At 51.0% G+C, this 18,551-nt stretch overlaps 3 protein-coding genes across 3 annotated transcripts; 1 reads left to right on the top strand and 2 right to left on the bottom strand.

Annotated features, from left to right (window-relative positions):
* Window positions 1-2,294: 2,294 nt before the first annotated feature.
* On the bottom strand, window positions 2,295-3,187 carry UCRPA7_778 (putative ribosomal protein s7 protein; the record flags this gene model as incomplete). The annotated part of the gene is made up of 3 exons (XM_007913371.1): window positions 2,295-2,741; window positions 2,809-3,068; window positions 3,160-3,187. The coding sequence occupies 3 exons, from the start codon at window positions 3,185-3,187 to the stop codon at window positions 2,295-2,297; spliced, it is 735 nt and encodes a 244-aa protein (XP_007911562.1).
* Window positions 3,188-11,398: 8,211 nt separating this feature from the next.
* Window positions 11,399-12,783, top strand: UCRPA7_777 (putative 2-nitropropane dioxygenase family protein; the record flags this gene model as incomplete). The annotated part of the gene is made up of 5 exons (XM_007913370.1): window positions 11,399-11,441; window positions 11,526-11,551; window positions 11,648-12,027; window positions 12,184-12,589; window positions 12,646-12,783. 5 exons carry the CDS (start codon window positions 11,399-11,401, stop codon window positions 12,781-12,783), a joined length of 993 nt encoding a protein of 330 aa, XP_007911561.1.
* A 339-nt stretch (window positions 12,784-13,122) lies between these two features.
* On the bottom strand, window positions 13,123-13,586 carry UCRPA7_776 (putative glycoside hydrolase family 61 protein; the record flags this gene model as incomplete). Its single annotated transcript, XM_007913369.1, has 2 exons — window positions 13,123-13,406; window positions 13,457-13,586. 2 exons carry the CDS (start codon window positions 13,584-13,586, stop codon window positions 13,123-13,125), a joined length of 414 nt encoding a protein of 137 aa, XP_007911560.1.
* Between the last annotated feature and the right edge of the window lie 4,965 nt (window positions 13,587-18,551).

Raw genomic sequence — 18,551 nt, 5'->3', positions numbered from 1 at the left:
AGCTCCGCAAGACTGCCCTGAGATCTGGCCAAATTGGCATCAGATAGTCGTCTGTAGGCGTTACTGAGATCTAGCGATTCGTCCAGCAGTGCTCTACCTGCTGGGCTTAGCTGCCTTCCCAGAAGCGCATTCGCGGCATTTGCGGGAGAATTGGACCGCACGCCCCGAAGAGCCGGAGACCTAGACTTGTTGCTTCCGCGCGTGGAAGGGCCTGCAACCGAGTGATGACGACCCCTGTCGCCCGGGAGAACGAGGTCGTTACCTCTCATGACCTGAGCCATGGCGCCTGAGTTTCGCTTGCCGCCTTGTGACACCCGCTTTGGGAGCGCATGGCCAGTATTGGCGGTGATAATGTCAGAGAACTGATATTCAGCGGTGGGATCCAACTTGTTCAATGAGCTCCTTGGCCCAAAGTCGACTGGCTTGCTCGATGCGTCGGAGAGACTCCTGGGATGATGAGAGCTGTTGGCGATATGTGCTCGATGATTGGTCTCGATAGGCGAGGTAGGATTGCTGAAGACTTGCTTCATCGCGGGCGGGGGCGGGCTGCCGCCTATATCAAGCATGCTGCGGACAGGCCCGTTATCAACATCCAACATGCTCCGAACAGGCAAGTTCCTGGATGGGCTCTTCTTGTTGTGCTCTGGCGACGACGATAGCCGTGAAGGCGGGGGAGAGTCCTCTCCGACGTCCAACATGCTTCGCATGGGGGATCGAGGGCTTGCGTATGGCGAGGGGGAGCGGGCTCCGAGTGAGCTGGGTGCTCGTGGCTTAGTCCCCTCCAGCAAAGCCAATACTTCCCTCCGCTCCTCGTCCAGCATGGCCTCCATCGACATCGGCTGTCGAGACATCTTGACTTCGGTTTCCTGACTATTCTGCTACGATCGAGAGGTGCGCAAAGTAATGGAAGTGTGGATACTTGTAGGCCGCACCGGCGGGCTGGCCTTGACGGGAGCGTCTAGATGATACTGCGGCTGAGAATGCGTGCGTGGATTGAATCCTATCGAGGGATGATGATGGGACGACGATGAATTCGGGCTTGGATAACGAGCATGGTGTTTTGGGAAAGAAGCAGTATCGTAAAAGGCTCTCAGAACATGGCTGAGCCTGTCCTGTCCTGTCCTGTCCTGTCCTCGTTCGGCTCTGGATCTTGTCGTCGGTATGGAGTGAAGAAGAGGTAATGCCTGAGGTAATCGGCAAAGGAGGCGCGGCTTCGTTTGCCAAGTCGACGAGCTAACCCACAAGCTTGGCGCGGCGAGGATCGACCAAAATGAGGGGAGCTGTCCTATCGGGCAGCTGGCAATGTGCTCCGTGAGGGCGGTTGAGGCCTCCTAGCCGTCGGAAACCGGGTATCTGGTGATATCAAAGCTTGTCTAGATACTTTAAAGGCCGGATTGCTGGTCTGAGAAGTTTCGTTGGATCTTCAAAGGCCGTAGAGGTATATCGTGGTGAAGTGCTATCAATGAGTAAGGGTAAGGAAGCCGCCGGGCAGAGAAATGATGCCAGCTGCCCTGCCGCTCCCCGCCCCGCCGTAAGGTAGCTCCGAAAATCGCTAGCCCATGCCTCGCCTCACTAAGTACCTTGCCTTAGACAAGAGGTGCTCGAGTTACTGACACCACCATCTTAGCTGCCTTAGTTCTTAACAGACTCAAAGCTAAGGTCGTTCTAGATGGCTTGTACCGACTCGACAACTCCCGTGAAACTGAACAATCGACTGATGTGTGATCCACTTTCCGCTTTCCGCGATCCCATGAGCTCTCCGCCGTCGTAGAGCAACGCCGAATCAGGAGATCGATATATCATGGTTACACACACTCAATATTCAGGTATAGAGAATAGGCAGGTATCATTCAAGGTTGCCAAAGACAACGGCCCCAAATCAACAACTACAATGTGAATATTGGAACTGCAACCTCGTCTTTGCGCTAGCTTTTAAGATATCCCGGCCAATAAATTGTTGGACTTCTCATTCCACACACGTTGGCATCTCTTACCGGCCCTACTTAGGCTCCAGAGTCTCTCTTCAAGCCTAGAGGACAATTAGTGGGTAGAAATGATATATTTTATCTTCTAGATAGAACCTCGCCTTTCCTCTTTATTGGGCAGGCCTAATATTACATTTGATGTGTACAACCCTATCGTATCGCCGACTCTGTATGTACCATTGCCTTGGCAATTCGAAGAAAATCGCTTCAGGTGCATCCCAGAGTCCATGGCTTGTAGTCTTCAGGCACCGATATATCCGTAGATGCCTAAGAAATCGCCCCCATCCCACATCGCCCATGACGAGACCTCTACCTCTTCTTCATCAAAGCACGAGAGTTGATGTTCGCTCGTGAAGCCGTTCCAAGCTTGTGCAGTTGCTGCCTCTTGTCCCAGACTGTCGAGCGGCCCTCAATGACGGCGACAAGCTCCTCGCCAATACGGTGTGCCAGCATCGTTCGCCCACTGCCCTTGGACGGCTTTTTGTTCACTGTCTCCATGATCCACATCCATGCCATCCTCCTCCTCTGTCGTACTCCCAGGGGCACAGGAACTGACAACGCCATGCCACCTCCTGCCAGACCTGAGAAGTTCCGTATCCGAATCAATGGGGCAACGGAATCAATCGCGAGAGTAAGGTACGTGACCGGGTTGAGAGGAAGATGAGATGGAGGTGGTGCGCCGGGAACAAGGGGTCGTGCCGGATTGACTCTCGGCGGCGAGGAGGTTCGTAGGTAGTTTAGTATCAGGGCCATATCCTGTTGAGAAATCGTGGGTTAGTAAAAGAGGGCGCTCGAGGATTTGCAAGCTGGATGAAAGACTAACTCTTTGCGCCTTGCTCAGCTTGCCATCGCGCATGAGCAGCTTTGTGATCTGGGCCACCACTGGCTCGTATCGGTGCTTCATGTGCATCCGTGAAGGAACTGGCAGAGCCGGCAGACCGAACTTGTGTCCTGGCGAATCCTCGTCGAACGGGTCGAGCCCATTCGCTACGAGCTCCAGCTGACCCAATGCCTCCGCATTGTTGAACGAAGTGGACACGAAGTTGGCCTCCTCATGAATCTGAGCCTCATTGGAGATGCTCCCTGGCTGTGAAGACGGTATAGATGTCGCATCTTGACCATTTGTGCTGGGTGGTGGCGATGGTGGTTTCGCTTCATCCGCAAATGTCCTCACGATGCCAGCGACTCGGGGCGGGATCCATTGGGCAGCCGGTCTGCTTCGTATGCTCAGAGCCCGGAAAGATGCTGCCAGGTTTAGCCTCGGAGGCATTTTGAAGTATCGTACGGGCTGAGCGGCGATTGTGGTCACTGAAAGCCACCCATCAAAAAGGCGATCTGGAGCTATTGTCACGGTTCTCCTGGACGGCCGCGAAAACTTTCGAGCGCTGGGGCCGGAGGTTGCCGCGGGCTAGTGCCCGGCTTACCTAATTCACACCCTCACCTCACAGACCTCATGGGTTAGATGGGGCTTCTCAGCTTTGAGGTCCAGCCTGCTAGCTCCCCACAGTGGACTTTATTCTTATGGCGGTCGATCCCTTGCACCTAGTGGAGACTAGGAGTGTCTTTTCTGATAGCGGCCCCCCCGCGATCCCCAGGGTCCAGCGTTCTTTCGTGATTTGAGTTATCGATCGAGTTGTTCTGTACGAAATCGAATTTTCAAAGATGTCAATTCGCATTTGTTCATTTACCCTATCGGCTAAGATAAGCCAGCATTTGAGTCTTGTGACGATCTAGAGTCTAGAACCTAGAACCTGGACTGAAGTGTCCGGTGCGGGTTACACAAACTACCTACTCTAAACTACTTGCCTTAGACAGATCTCCTGATAGTAAATGAGGTTGGACTGGATGAACCTTCAATGTGCCGGACTGGCCTCCACGTGCTGACCACCACTCCCATCCACCCACACCCGACCCCCGACCCCCCCGACTCGCTTCAGTCCCCCGGATTCGAGCCCGGCGATAAAGCACCTCTGGCTTCCTTCCCTTAGATATGCCGTCCCTCCATACCGTATCAAAAGTACCAATTTCTATCTGCGTCATTATTGCACCCTGGTGAGACTCCCCCATCCCACTGTTTCAAGGCCACCTACCCAGTTTAGTCTCGGATGAATCCAGGGCAATTCAATTCACTCAGCAAGTGTCAGTATCTCTGTCCCTTCCTCTGTTCAGCTGGCGTCCGAGCCCGACGTATGATGGCCCATACATGGCTAGTTTGGTCTAGCTGTGAGGGGACAATCCACCCCCGTGCTTGGGCTTTGCAGCTCTAGGTTAGCCGCTCTTATCCTGCAAGAGCCGCTTTCCCTGGGTTGCATCCCGGGCTTTTCTCTGTCATGTACTCTAGTCAGAAGAGGCGCTGGCGGCCGGGCGAGCAGACCGAGCAGGGTCACAGGATCAACAACGAGAGGCGGGAGGCTTGCCAGGCTTGGAGCTTGCAGCAGGGCGAGACACCAGCTGCTGGTCCCGGTGACGATAGTCTCTTCGTCTTAGAACCCCAAGAGGTGGGGGTTTTGACGGGGGGGCCATTGCAATTCGCCAGCAGCAACTCCAATGAGTTAGACCGCTTCATAAAGGATGGCGGCATCTATCATCCGCGTAAGGCGGTCGGTGGGTGGTCAGTCAGGCATGCATGCTTCATCAAAGTCCTGTGCTGTACTGTATGCTATGTCCAGGCTATATTGTAGTGCATGTTATACCTGGTTCATCATCATCATCATCATCATCAATATCGATGTCAATATCATTTCGTTCATTCGTGTCTCGTAGTACCTCTGAGTCTCTCGACCCACCCGCCTGAGCCCCTTTGTCGTAAGGGGACGAGAAGGCCACTACGTATGAAATTTGTCCTGCCCACAAAAAGAAACCATTTGCCCAGAAGTTCCCAAAAGAGATGGAAGATACACTGCGCTTCTAATAAGCTAAGGTACAGCTGAGTGATGCTAGCTCCTGATCGACGCCTTGACCGGGTCGATGGGGAACCAAGCTAATCCCAATCCTTTCCATCCGTACTGACTTTTTGGTCTGTGTTTTTTTTTTACCCCCCCGCCCAAGTTGACTTCCAGTTTACAACGCCGCCAAAAACACACATGTGAACAAAATTTTTTTTTTTTTCTTCTGGTTTTCGATTGCGAAAGCCAATTACTAACTTGAGGACCCTCCAGGCCGACACTGGTCCCTGGCTCAGGTCTTAGGTCTTGGTCATAGCCTGTCGTCATGGCGAGATCCGGCCGGTTCCGAAGAAAATGATTGCTGCAAGTGCCTTCCTGCGATTTTGACGCCTCCCATTCGTTTTGGCTTGTCTCGCCTTTCCCGCCTCTGCCAGGTTCCCAAGCAAGGCCCTTTCTCTCACCGCCCCCCTTTGGTGCCCTTGAGAGATGTATGTTCTGTCCCGCTGCTCGGGCCGGCCGTTATTGTCTCGACAAATCCAAAACGTCGATAAGCAATGCCGCCTGTTCCAGATGTCTGTCTCATTCGCCCTGGGTGGGCGATAAGCCGTCGTTGATCGACGCTGCAGTCATTGCGCCATAAGAGGGAGAGAAAAAAAAAGAGTACCCTCCAGGTTGCTATTCTCGTCAAAAGCCTCGTGACCGGTCTTGCTTATGATTCAAAAGAAGAATAAGAAAAGAAAGGAGCAATAATAACCAAGGCCATGGAAACACACTGGAAGAAAAGAACAAATTATGGAACTGGGAAAAAGAAACGCAGAAAAAGGCATGACGCCGGATCCATGGTTGGTGTGCCTGCCGCGTGGCTATGACCAGTTTCCTTTTGCCAAACTCCAGAAAGAAACAAGGTATCGTATCGTACAACATGCGAGGGAAAGGGCGTGAAGTCATATCAGAACCGAGATTTCGTCGTTCATGTTGGCTGGCGGGAGACATCGATATGAGCCCGTGCGTGTGCCCGCGTGGATGAGGCGGGAGGCACGGGACCGCAGACAGACGCTCGCTGGCTCGGCGGCAAGTTGCCAAGCTGGGGTGTTGCGGACACGGAAGGATCACCAACCGCTCCGGCTTGTCGAAGGCGAGCTGGGATTGGAGTTGACGTTCAGCCAGTTGACTGCAACCTCGGCGGCATCCTCCTTCGCGTTGTTGAGGTTCTTGCCGTCGTACCAATATCGCGCGGAAAGACTTTGGCCGCCAACCGTAACCCTGCTCGACCAAGCTGTGCGACCACCTATGAGTTTGATGAGCTTTGATCTCATCAATTGGCATGGCACCGTCAATGCTAGGCTTACCTCTCCTGTCAGATACAATCTGGAATACTGGTGGGTTCATCTGGCACTCTCGGCAGGCTTCTATCCAGAGAGGTTAGTTACGAATTGCTTTAGCCACAGTTGAAAGTGAAAGTAGAGAACTGGGTAAAGTGTACCCTCAAGCTTGTTCTGCCAGACGGTGCTGTGGCCTCTGCCATATGATGACGACATGGTTATGGGAGATGTATGTGGTAGGGAGGCGTAACCCGGGCTGGTACGTAATCGAGAAAAGGCGAACGCCCAGTGTAGTATTATTAGATATTGCGTGGATCGAAGCAGGAACGGAGGGTACGCTGCAGGTACAGAAGTGTTGTGTAGTAGGGTGGGAGAGACAGAATGTGCTGCGAGGCGCGGAGAAGCAAGCAGTCGACGGCAGTCTTATACTCGGACAGGTAGAGGGAGCTGAGGAAGAGAAAGATGAAGCACACACGCAACGTCCGGTACCATTGGATTGGTAGAACGGTGATGTGGCAGGAAGAGATTAGATGAGGCCGACGGGTATGCTTTTCTTTAGAACTGCACCCCCTGTCTGTCTTGTGTTGTCTGCGCGAAGATGCAGGACAGCGGCTGACAGCACAGAGTAATAATTGGAGTTACGGGCGAGTGCAGCCATCGTCGGCGGATGAGACACAGTATTTCAAACAAGCCAGCAAGAAGACAGACAGACAGACAACGGCAACTGAGTTACCTTTGGGCCGACATTTCGTTTTCACTTTTTTTCTTTTTTCTTTCTCTCTGCTCCTCGTCGCACCCCCTGTACGCCATCAGCATCGTGTGCACCACTCCCCTCCCATGTATGGTAAGTACGTGGAGCGCGCGTGAGGGATGAAATGGTGCCACCGCACCACGCACCAGTATTTAGCAGCGATGGGGGAAAACAAAGCGACCACCTGCGGCACACAGAGCTAGCATGGCGATACCAAGCCTTTCGTGGTAGTACATGACGGTACAGTACAGGGCGTACAGTAGTGTGTGTGTAGTGCCGGAACTACGTGCTTGCCCGGGTGAGGGTAGTTGACAGACAGTGTAGGCAGGTGGATTAACATAGGTAGTATGGCTGGTGTTCAGTTGTGTGTGTGTGCATGTAACTCAGTAGCCTCCACCAGGAAAAAGCAATGTGGCGTTAGAAGGTCACTGTTCGAAGCACTCAGTGCCAGGGGTCTCTTTTCCGTTTGATAGAAATTGATAACATGAGACAAGGGGGACTGGACATGGCCCGGTTGATCCCATGATCCAAAGTTGGCATTCAGACACTGACCGACCCGACCGACCTGACCCGCGGCCCGCTTGGAGTTCAGTTCAGTCCAGTCTGTCCTTACCACTGACCAGGTATTCTTGGTTCGGCTGTTGTGAGGTCAGCATAAGCTGGGCAGGAATCAAAGTCGTCATGTAAGGTCCGGATCTCTGTACTACCCTCAGGAAGATACCCAAAGACACGCCCAAGCCATCGTCGATGGCATGGCCTGATAGGGGACCAAGACAGATCCCCGATGCGGTCATCTAAAAGTCTCAATGGCGTGGGCACTGAGCATATTCTACTTACTCCATTCTAATACATGCATGCATGAGTGAGAGTCTCCCTCGCTGATCGGGCAGCCAGCAGAGTTAGCAGCAATGAGTGCCCACAGTGACCCATTGAGGCTGTGTCCCCATCTTGCAAACGGGTCCTGCTAATCCTGCCCCAGAAGACACTATTTTATCCTCCGCGTGTCACTGTGCCTGCTATCTTTATCCCTCGTAGCGTCTCTCTTTGCATCTCCTTCATACTTTTAATTCGTGAGACAGATCGACCTCATTCCCGAGACTCTTGCGCAAATGCAATGATTGTTTGCTTTTTGAGACGTGATTGCTGCAGATTCACAGTCGTCTGCCTGCATCTACGGCCTATTGGAACCACAGTAGCCGTCGAAACGTCCCAGAGACTCGGGAGCGAGACAAACTGAAAACGCAGACAAACGGAACGAAGGCTTGCTGAAACCCGCGTTTGATTTGTCGTTAATTGTCCTGTAAGGCACAGCTAACCGATTATCACCCACTACAACCGCCTGTCCCGCACGATTGGGTGCTCTGGGAGGGGAGATTGGCACCTGATAATGCCAGCGTGCATGCAGAGTTTCATGCTTCAGGTACTCGGTCAAGGCCCATTGATGAAGTCTTTGATTGCGCTGCAGACCGGTAGCCCCGCCAAAGGGCTGCCGAGAACTTGGACTCTTCTCATGCGACAGCCCTAGACCTGCCCTGCAGAGTGACCTAATCCCGTGAAGCCGTGGGTGCGCTTTTTTGTTGACGTGGGTTTGGGTATGGATGGCCAGGACAGCATGCCGTAAGTTGGTGGATTAGCCTGACTTCTGCAAGCTAAGACTGCGCTACTGGAGTGTCCGAAGGGTGTACTGATTGTGGTATTCGATTACGAAACTTATACAAAGATACGGCCGTGCCAACGGCTGCTGTATCAGGTACGTCCCATGTCGTTAGTACAGATACGGCGCTGCACACCAAAAAAGAAGCAAGTATGCAAGTGGAAGCTGAGATAGATTGATTTTCTGCGATATTTCTCAGGCCGTCTCGAGCCAGCTGCAATAAAATACGATAGAAGCAGCAATCTCCTCCAACAGGGAGAATCCCGCTGGAAGCTAGTTCTGACACAGCTGGGATTGCCATCCCGCACCAGAACTAGCATATGCCTTGCTTGATTTGCTTCTGCATTCCTTCTAGCGTATCTCCGGATAGCTGATAGCAGCGGTGAAGAGATCATTTGTCTTCGTTGGCTAAAGATTGACTAAAGCCAACCCTTCGCCGTCATTCCGGGTTAAGATCCTCGATGGCTTCCTTGGAATTGATGGAGAGCATACGTGCCGAACCAACGAGAACCTCGCATACCCTTGCGATGGCGTTGCATCTATCCATGAACGGCACTCAGTGCCGTATATGTTTGATGGTCTCTCAGCCCTGCTGACAAACAGAACCTGTCACAAAGACTTCCTTGTGCCATTCCAAGCTTTTCCCGAGTGCCACACCGGAGCGATAAGTCATTATGGCTGATCTGTGATGCAGCATGAATCGCATGACACGCGGCTCTCTCCCAATGTCTCGCCTTTAGCAGTTCGGCCAATAGCACTAGCATACGAAGAGAAATGGACTGCCAGAATAGAAGAAGCAAGACGACTTAACCAGGAAAACCCCATGAGGCGCAGACGTGCACGAACCAACTGTTCGGTCACGGCATCTCTATCACAGGGTCACGCGGGAAGACGAGGGATGACCGGAGCCCAATCAACAACGAAGCATCCCTGCTGCTAGGATCCTTTGATGAAGCCACCAGTCATGCTGCAAATTTGCCAGCTTTCAGAAGGGATAGTTTCCGACGGTGAAGAGTCTAGGACAAGAGAGGCGTGGGAACACAAGAAAAGAAGCAACTCTGGTGCGACCTCGTACCGTTGTTGTGGTTTCCGTGATTTAAGTTGACAGATGCGGTGACTCGTTTCAATTTTCTGGCCAAGCTGCATCCGTGCCATACTTTGTGTTATCATGTTCCGAAGCGAAAGCGAAGTCGGAGGTTAGACTCTCGAAGACGGTGAGACACAATGTGATGACGTCTCAGCTCTCAGGATCGTCCATCTCGTAGACTTGCCGAACATTTAAGCATAACTGCTCGGCTTTCTCTTACCCATCACACACATACGATCCCCCACAATGACACCAGCGAGAGTTTAGTCAACACTCGCTTGCCAAGAAGGATGCTGTTGTCGTCTCGTCACTGACTCGACAATGGCGGCGCCACTAAGCTCAGGCTTAGCCGCAGAGAGCCAGCTGCAGTTCGAACGGGTCACCCGGTGCAGAGGCGGGAGGTCCCATCAGCAAATGGTCAGCGATAGGCCGGTGTGGTGTTAAGTCGCGGGGTCCTTTCGACTTGTTTCTCGGCCCGCTGCAGGCCGACCGGGATCACTCTATATCAGGCAGACATGATGAGTATCCTTTCTTTTGATCAAGAACTTGTTGAACATGCCACGACCGGGTACGGTACGCGAGAAAGGCTGCCCGACGGGAAGGAGATAAAAAGCAAATCCTTCAAGCGCACTGCCTGCAGAGAGGCCCAGCGCGGGATGTTTCTTGATGAGTTGTCATACGAGAGGCAGCGAACGACGTCTGTCTGAGATGCCAGGCATAGGCAGTTGATTTCTTTTCCTCAGGCGTCCTCGGGAATGCCTCCTGCGACGTCTGTTTGTTGGATGTCCCGGGGTCCACTGGGTTGAGTCGAGGCGACCAACGTGGCACAGCATAAGCAGGTCGAAGAGCCCCTCATCCTCGCACCTCAAATGCCAATTGGCGCCACCGGCTCCGACCGAGTGTTCCGCCTACCCTCATCCCGCCCCAATATCGGCATCATCTGTGCTGTCTCCTGCAGGCGTGCAGCGAGATCTCCAGGCACTTGCTGATTGGAAGCAGCGACGCGAGAATGCCCAAATAGCCCAACCATGCCTTAGCTCAGACCTGACGCGGCTCCTTCGTCTTGAGGTCTCAGACGGGCCCGAACCTCGTAATGATGTCCCTCTTGTTGATGAGTCTCTAGGTGGTGACGCCAATCTTCGTAAAAAGCGTGTATTGAGGCTGCTCATGCAGTGAAGTCACTTCTTAGTTCTACATAATAGCAAGGCAATAAGGTACCTAGGTAGCTCTTGCCAGATCTGGTTTACCAGATTCGGTAGCTATAGATGGGAGGTAACCTTATTTACAGGATATACCTACATCCACATGGCCCTTGGATCAACTTAGATAAGACGGTACCTAGATCTGTGTTGATAACTGCACCAGAGTCAGAGTACTCAGCTAGCGTTCCAGCAATTCCTGGTCCGAGAAATTATCAGCTGCTAAGCAGCTGGCTCTGGCTGACAAAACCGGGGACACGAGTTCCAGGCTGCTGCCCCAGCCAGCCCCTGCTTCCCCACACGAAGTGGCTCCGTTACCTCGGCATCACAATGTCTCGGTTATAGCTCGATTGACTTCAAGTGATCTCTTAACACTGCCAATTGTTCTTGATGGATTTCATTCTTGTCAAACTCGCCCATTTTATGACGTTTTGATTTACAAGGACTGCCAGTCGGATCTTTTGGATTTATCTTTCTGTTTTAAAAGATCTGCATACAGATATAAACGGAGCAAGATGCCTTGGAACACAGAGCTAACGCGCAAGCTGGGCATCAGAGGTCAGTCATCAAGGGGCTGCATGCATCCAGCGCAGGCATGCCATACATGCGTCATCTAGGTTCGAGTGGCTGACAGATACGCAGTGCCCGTCGTGCAGGGTGGCATGATGGTACGTGTCGCAACGAGGGAGAGCGAGCCTTCGCCTCATCCCTTCTATCTCAGGGTCTTCGATCCTCATCGGTGCCGTCACTGATACGTCGTTTAGTGGGTGGGCTATGCAGAGATGGCCTCAGCAGTCTCCAATGCTGGCGGACTGGGCATCATCACGGGTTTAATCTTCCCCTCGCCAGATGAGCTGCGCAAAGAGATTCGCAGGTGCAGGTCCATGACCAAGGCACCGTTTGCAGTGAACCTCACACTGCTCCCGGCCATGGTACCTCCCGACTATGGAGCGTACGCCCAGGCTATCATTGATGAGGGCGTCCGTATCGTCGAGACCGCTGGTAACAGCCCAGGCCCGGTTATTGCCAAGCTCAAAAAAGCCGGATGCACTGTTCTTCACAAGTGCACCACCATCCGCCATGCACAAAGCGCTGTGAAGTTGGGTGTTGACTTCTTGAGCATTGACGGCTTCGAATGCGCAGGGTGAGTGTATTTGTTCGGTGCTGTAGATTAGCTATTATACGGCGAGGAGTGGACGCATCCATACGTCCCACCTCCGCCTGCTGGTTTCCTTCCCCTCTCCAATCGGATTTCTTGCCAGCTCGCAAACCGGACACTTCTCTAACATCTGTACCTTAGACACGTCGGCGAGACTGACATCACAAACTTCATCCTCCTTAGCCGGGCCCGCCAAACACTGAAGACTCCGTTCCTTGCATCAGGCGGCTTCGCTGACGGCAATGGCCTGGCAGCAGCACTCTGCCTAGGAGCCTGCGGTATCAACATGGGCACGCGCTTCATGTGCACAATAGAGGCACCGATACACCAGAACATCAAAGAGGCAATCGTCAATGCCCAGGAGACTGACACGGCACTTGTTCTACGCCGATGGAAAAATACGACTCGCCTCTTCAAGAACAAGGTCACGGAGGAAGCCTTGAAAGTTGAGAAGGAAAGTAAGGATGGCAAGTTTGAGGAAATCGCGCCTTTCGTAAGCGGAAAGCGCGGCCGGCAGGTCTTTTTGAATGGAGATCCGAATTTTGGCGTAAGATATCTTCCTCTACATGCTTGTACTTACACTGTAGTACTAACTTCAGATAGGTTTGGACTGCGGGTCAGGTCATTGGACTTATTCACGACATCCCCACTTGCGCTGAACTCGTCTCGAGGATCGAGAAGGAAGCACAGGCAGCATTAAATGACAGGCTCAACTTGTTCACGCCGTCGAGCAAACTATAGAATAGATAGATTTGTACAACATTAAATTTCATTCTGGGTTTAAGGTCATAACCATTTCCAATCAGTTTTGGTAATCGAGGCACTAATCATTCCAGAGCAGTAGGAACCTGATGAAGTCAAGTGTCAGGAGTGAAACAGACAACACCCAATGTAGGATGATGGGTTATCAAAAGATTAGCGCTTTCTCTGCTAGCTATGGGGAGCCGCTCCAGTATCCTTAACCTCATAACAAAAGTACCACATATTACTCCATCGATGCAAGTACATTACGGTTGTGTTATTTACGCTAACTCTGAGCCCTATCCGGGTTTCTTTCATCACATTGCTTCCTTAAATTATTTAGCAAGTGAATACATCGGGACCGGGATTTTTGTAGGAGGTCGGCACTGGATAATTGATGTTGATAAGGATGCCCGGGTCTGTAGCCGAGTACGCGCCAGGAAAGGCAACCTTGTTTGGCGGTTCTGTGCTCCCACCGCCAGATATCGTCAACTGTGCACAAGAGAGGTAGAATTGAGCGCCTCCCTTTGACTGAGCCACGTGTAGACCAATATGTTCCGCTCGCAGGAGGTAATCTCCTGATGCGATGCACTTGGGAATGGTAACTGTCATAGACGCCTTGTCTGTGAACGAGTCAGTTCAGTGTGGACCAAAATGTGAGAGCGAAGCATACTCATGCTAGGCCAAGTGAGCTGCGAGCCAAAAGTCGGCTGCTCGTGCCAAATCTTGAACCACACATTGCCGTCGCCGGTGAAAGTCTTCGCGCTCTGACCGGCGGGAACTTTGGCCAGATAGAAAGACATTGGCCCTGGATGGTATAAGTTTGGGTCGATATTATATGTGACCTGCTGGCCGGCAGTTACATTCGCGACAACGGGGGCTCCAGTGCCCGGAGATAATTCAAAGCATCGGATATCCTTAGATGTGACGTCTCCGACGAAGCCATTGTCCTGCCAGTTCTTCGCCTGTCGTACAGCCTGCCATTTTCCTGCATTTGTTCCACCCACAGTGAGAGACGGTAGGGTATCTATGCCTTGTTAGCACAGGGGACAATGGGCCTAGGCCTGTGTAAAGCTACATACAATGGGCTTCAACCACCGTTGCAGTCAAGAAAAGAGTTTGAAGAAGCCGCATTGTGAAAGTATTCAAGACAATCTATGATAACCGACTGTGTGTAATAAGCAAGCTTCAAAGAGCATTCGAGGAGATGATGTTATAACATAGCACGACTGCCAAGACATGAGGTGCTTCTGCTTGCTTTTATACCACTCACCCACTTACATGGGGAGGACTGAATTCCAGGAAAACTGAGCATGTTTTTTCCCCCAAATATCTGCAGCACGGGGCACTAGGCTGGTGATGAGGCATGGCTAGCCATTAAGGTGAGCGCCACATATTAATCAATATACTCAAAGTAGTTGCCTCCCACAGACTGATGAGACCTTGGATGTAAGTTCTGTCCAACAACGTAATCTAAATAGATGCGAGACCATCCCCACACGGTTGAATGGAAGATTTCCTGGGGTGCCATGCCGACTCTACCATTTCCGGCACTTGTCGCAATGACAGCTGAGGGTGACGAATGAGAGCCAACTACGAGCATTGACAGTTCTGTATTTCAGCGGAAGAGGCATTGAAGCGACCGGAGGAAGTGCTAGACATGAAGAGGCCCAAGGACCAATTAATCAGGAGCGCTACTCGTTGCTCGCTACAGCGAATAATCTCATTAAGAGGTTTGCTATCGTAGTCAGACTCCCGGAAGTCGTCCCGCCGCTTTCTTAGCCTACGGTTTGCACGGCATCCCCTACATGGGTAGGGCGCATGGCGAAAGCCTGAATGCACGTAAGGAATTGACAAAGCGGATAAATGGAGAATGCTACGTCTTGATAAACTCTTATGCATGGAAGCTTCTTTGTAATGCATCATCCTCTTCTGCACTCAATCATACCAGACGTCCTTCGTACGAAGGTGTTCAACAATGGCGGCGCTGTCATAAGAAGCCGCAACGATACAGGATGCAGCCCATTACCCTCCGACACAATTCATTAAAGCCATGCGACCGGCACAGCATGTACTCCTCCGCCAGGGTGATAAATGTTAGTTCAGCAAGGGTATCTTTCCTCCTCAAAATGGATTACTACCTTTATAGAAGATAACAGAACTCTAGTGATAAACACAAAATCTTCGAGATATTGACGAGTTTTATGACTCTTGAAATCGAGAATCTTTGATACTATAAGAATGAACGCTTATTACCCTGGAGGAGGAGTAGAAGAAGTACATCAAAATTAGCAGTATTGTGCAAATTGCGCTTCATCGCATCACTTTCTCAAGCGTCGGATGACATGCAAACCCACTCTGCTCTCCGATGGAACAACCAACGCCTATTGGAAGTCGTTGTGCTGGCTCGTCACTAATTTTGGGGGTTTGGTCCAAGTGCCAACCCGGGAAGCTGATTGGCGGTGATAGTAGCCGCCACAAGAAGCCCATTCACTTGTGAAGAGCGATTGACAACTCTGATTGACCGGATCCAGAGTATTATTGAACCATTCAAGTCGCTCGAGCATTGGAGGTGTTTACCTTTTTGAGCGTTGACCCCATCTTTCCATCCCAGGAACCATCTCAGGCTCGAGTGAAAGCAGTCAATTTAGCATCATCATTCGCTCGGCATCACGGCTGTCACCGCCGCTAACGTTGATTTAAGGAGCGTGAACACACGGCTGGAACCGTGATGCTCGGATGAGGCTTGATAGAAATCACCAAGATCCTTGTAGATTTGCTTTGCTGTTTTGGCTTCTGTCGAAGCAGTCATGTCCCTCAAGATGGCTCGATATATGGTTCCTCGCCATCCCAAGACTCTCTCGAACTTGTGGGAAGCCAGAGACAATTCTTTCAACGCTTGAATTCTTGAGCAAGAATGTTGCTCATCCAGTCTTTCATTTTTGTCTTCATTAACTTTCACTTTGTTTTATCTTCCCCCGTCCCTGGTGCCAGTTCGAAGACACAGTCTTCTCTACCAATCCTTGAGCTTCCTTATGGTTCATACCGGGCTGCTAGTTACAACGCAGCATCTGACATGTATGTTTGAAGAGATATGAATATGGTTTTCTCCATTGACTAGTCCACTAGCTACAAATTTCAGAATATCCGATATGCAGCACCGCCAGTAGGAAATCTCAGATGGGCCAAGCCAGCCCCTCCACAGAAGGAATCCACCATACAAGATGGTAGCTACGGACCGAAGTGTGTACAGTCAGCTATTCATGGTTTGAACCTTGTTGGGGCTGGTAATGGTTCGCCGATTGGCTCAGCAATCAATCAGTTGTGAGTAGCATCCGGGAGATGTTGAAGAGTAGCTTGATAACAGAAGTCAGTCTCGGAGGGATTCCGGTCCCGCTCTTTTCAGGCGGCGATGAAGATTGCCTTTTTCTCGACGTTTATGTACCGGGCAAGGCATTGAAGGATCCTTCCCTGAAGCTTCCAGTCGTCGTGTGGATATATGGAGGTGGCTTTGTTTTTGGATCCAAGGACTCTTTGCAGCCCGATCTCCCATTCTACGATGGATCTGGCATGATCGGACAGTCCAATAACGGCATGATTTTTGTTGCTATGAACTACAGATTAGGTGCTTACGGATTTTTGGCTGGCACTTCAATGGAGAGAGATGGGCTACCTAATGCTGGTTTGTGGGATCAAAGAGCCGCATTCCAGTGGGTGAAAAATTATATCAATCTGGTCGGCGGCGACCCAAACAAAGTTACGGCCATGGGCGAATCTGCTGGGGCTGGATCAGTCATGCATCACGTTGTGGCGCAAGGAGGAAAGCTTGACCCTCTTTTTTCTAGAGCCATTCTACAGTCTCCAGCATTCGAGTGGATGTGGGATCGTGCTGGCATGGTTGAGAATACTTTCCAAAATTTTGCGTCCCTTGCTGGTTGTCAAGGCAAAGGCCTCGATTGCCTCCGCACTGCAGATGCTAAGACCATTCAAAAAGCAAATGATGCCCTCATGGCCCAACAGACGCCTGGGTCATTCGCAGTAGGCCCGACAGCTGACGGTTCATATATTAGACAATTGCCTGTGTTGGAGTTCAGTACGGGTAACTTCTGGAACTTGGAGTCTGCGGTCATATCTCATTGTGCAAGCGAGTCACAACTCTTTGTCGACGGCTCTATAAAGACCGACGACCAATTCAACACTTTCCTCAGTGCAATATTCCCAAACTACACCCATACGGCCGGTGTCACGGATCTAATAACTACCTTCTACCCTCCGTTGTCAAGCAAGAACTCAGGGTACAAAACTCAGTCGGATCGTGTTCAAGCTTTTCTCCGGGATTCGTGCTTCACCTGCAATGTTAGACACATGAGCGAAGGTCTTGGAGACCAGCGAGTTTGGCAGATGCAATACAGCGTTTCTCCTGGTTGGCATGCCACGGATCTAGTCCCGACATTGTGAGTGAATGTTTACCAGCTACAGTCGTGCTTCGAGCTCTGGAGACACAGGAGACAACTCCGTTCAGCCTTTCCCTGCTTACAATGTCTTCATAATACTGTTACTGATTCTAATTTTTACAGCTACAACCCACAGTTCACCGCCGATAGCTTTTTAGAGGACTTGGCCACATTGATGGTACCTGTTATCGGACCACTCGTTGCTGGGATCAGTGTCGCCATGCAAAGCTACTTTACAAGCTACATTACTAGCGGAGATCCGAACAAGAACCGCAAGATAGTCAATCTACCACCCACTGTCAAGTGGAATCACCCTAACAGCAAAAGCGAAAAAACAAGTGGCGTGGTAAATGTAGGGAACTGGGGATTCAGCACTATCAACGATGACCAAAATCAAAAAACTCCGTGTGATTTCTGGAGAAATATTGCGACTGCGGTGACGAATCTCGGAGGATATGCACCTCCTGGTGCAATCATGCAGGAGGCTCTGGTCAAGGCCACGAATGACCCAAGTGCAAATTATGTTGGCGGCAATCGAACTTGAAGAGGTGGCGGCGATACGATGATCACTCTGAACGAGATCGAGATACGCAGCCCTTTATCTAAGAAGTACTAGCTCTTCTGAAGCCTCTGAGCTTCAGTGGCTCGTCTGAAGCTCTCTAGACAGTTCAAGATTTGATGATTGTACGACGAATGGGTACTTTTGATCTTTTTCTATCTCAAAGTGCTGCTGTATAACGTCGACAAGTGTGTAGAACTTCCAGGGCTGACTGAATTACCATGATACATGACTGGATATCAGATTTCCATCAACGGTGCAAGTGTGATCATTTTTATGAGGAGTAACATACTGGCGAGCTTATAGCTCCCAGCACCTCTACTTGATATTGAGTACATAGTAAAAGTCTACACAAAAGTTAGGTAAGATCCTGCACACTAGACTGGAGGTACATAGCAATACTGCTATACTTTAATGTAATCAGGTCTTGGAAGACATCGGAGACTTCGCTGGACTTGATACTTGAAGGTTTTCGTAAAACTTTGCTTGGGGGGATTGGGGGTTGCTATATCTCGAAACACAAGCTCTTCTTGCGCCGGTGGAACTGCACAAAAGCATGCAGTTGTGTTTGGTCGTCGGTATATTTATAGATATAGTTCTCGAGATTTAACGCGGCCTACAATGACTACATGTTTCATAGCAATGCTACGCTCGCTTTCCCTAGCTTTGTGGTCACGAAATTGGTTTGGCCATTGCTTGCGAAAATATCACCACAATATAACGAGGAAGCTCGACTTTTCTCTGAAAGTGTTACT

This window comes from Phaeoacremonium minimum (genome assembly GCF_000392275.1).
Source record: "Phaeoacremonium minimum UCRPA7 unplaced genomic scaffold PA7_03_scaffold_40, whole genome shotgun sequence".
NCBI classification, from domain to species: domain Eukaryota; kingdom Fungi; phylum Ascomycota; class Sordariomycetes; order Togniniales; family Togniniaceae; genus Phaeoacremonium; species Phaeoacremonium minimum.
Note: the sequence above shows the minus strand (reverse complement) of the source record. Positions and strands in the feature narration are given on the sequence as shown.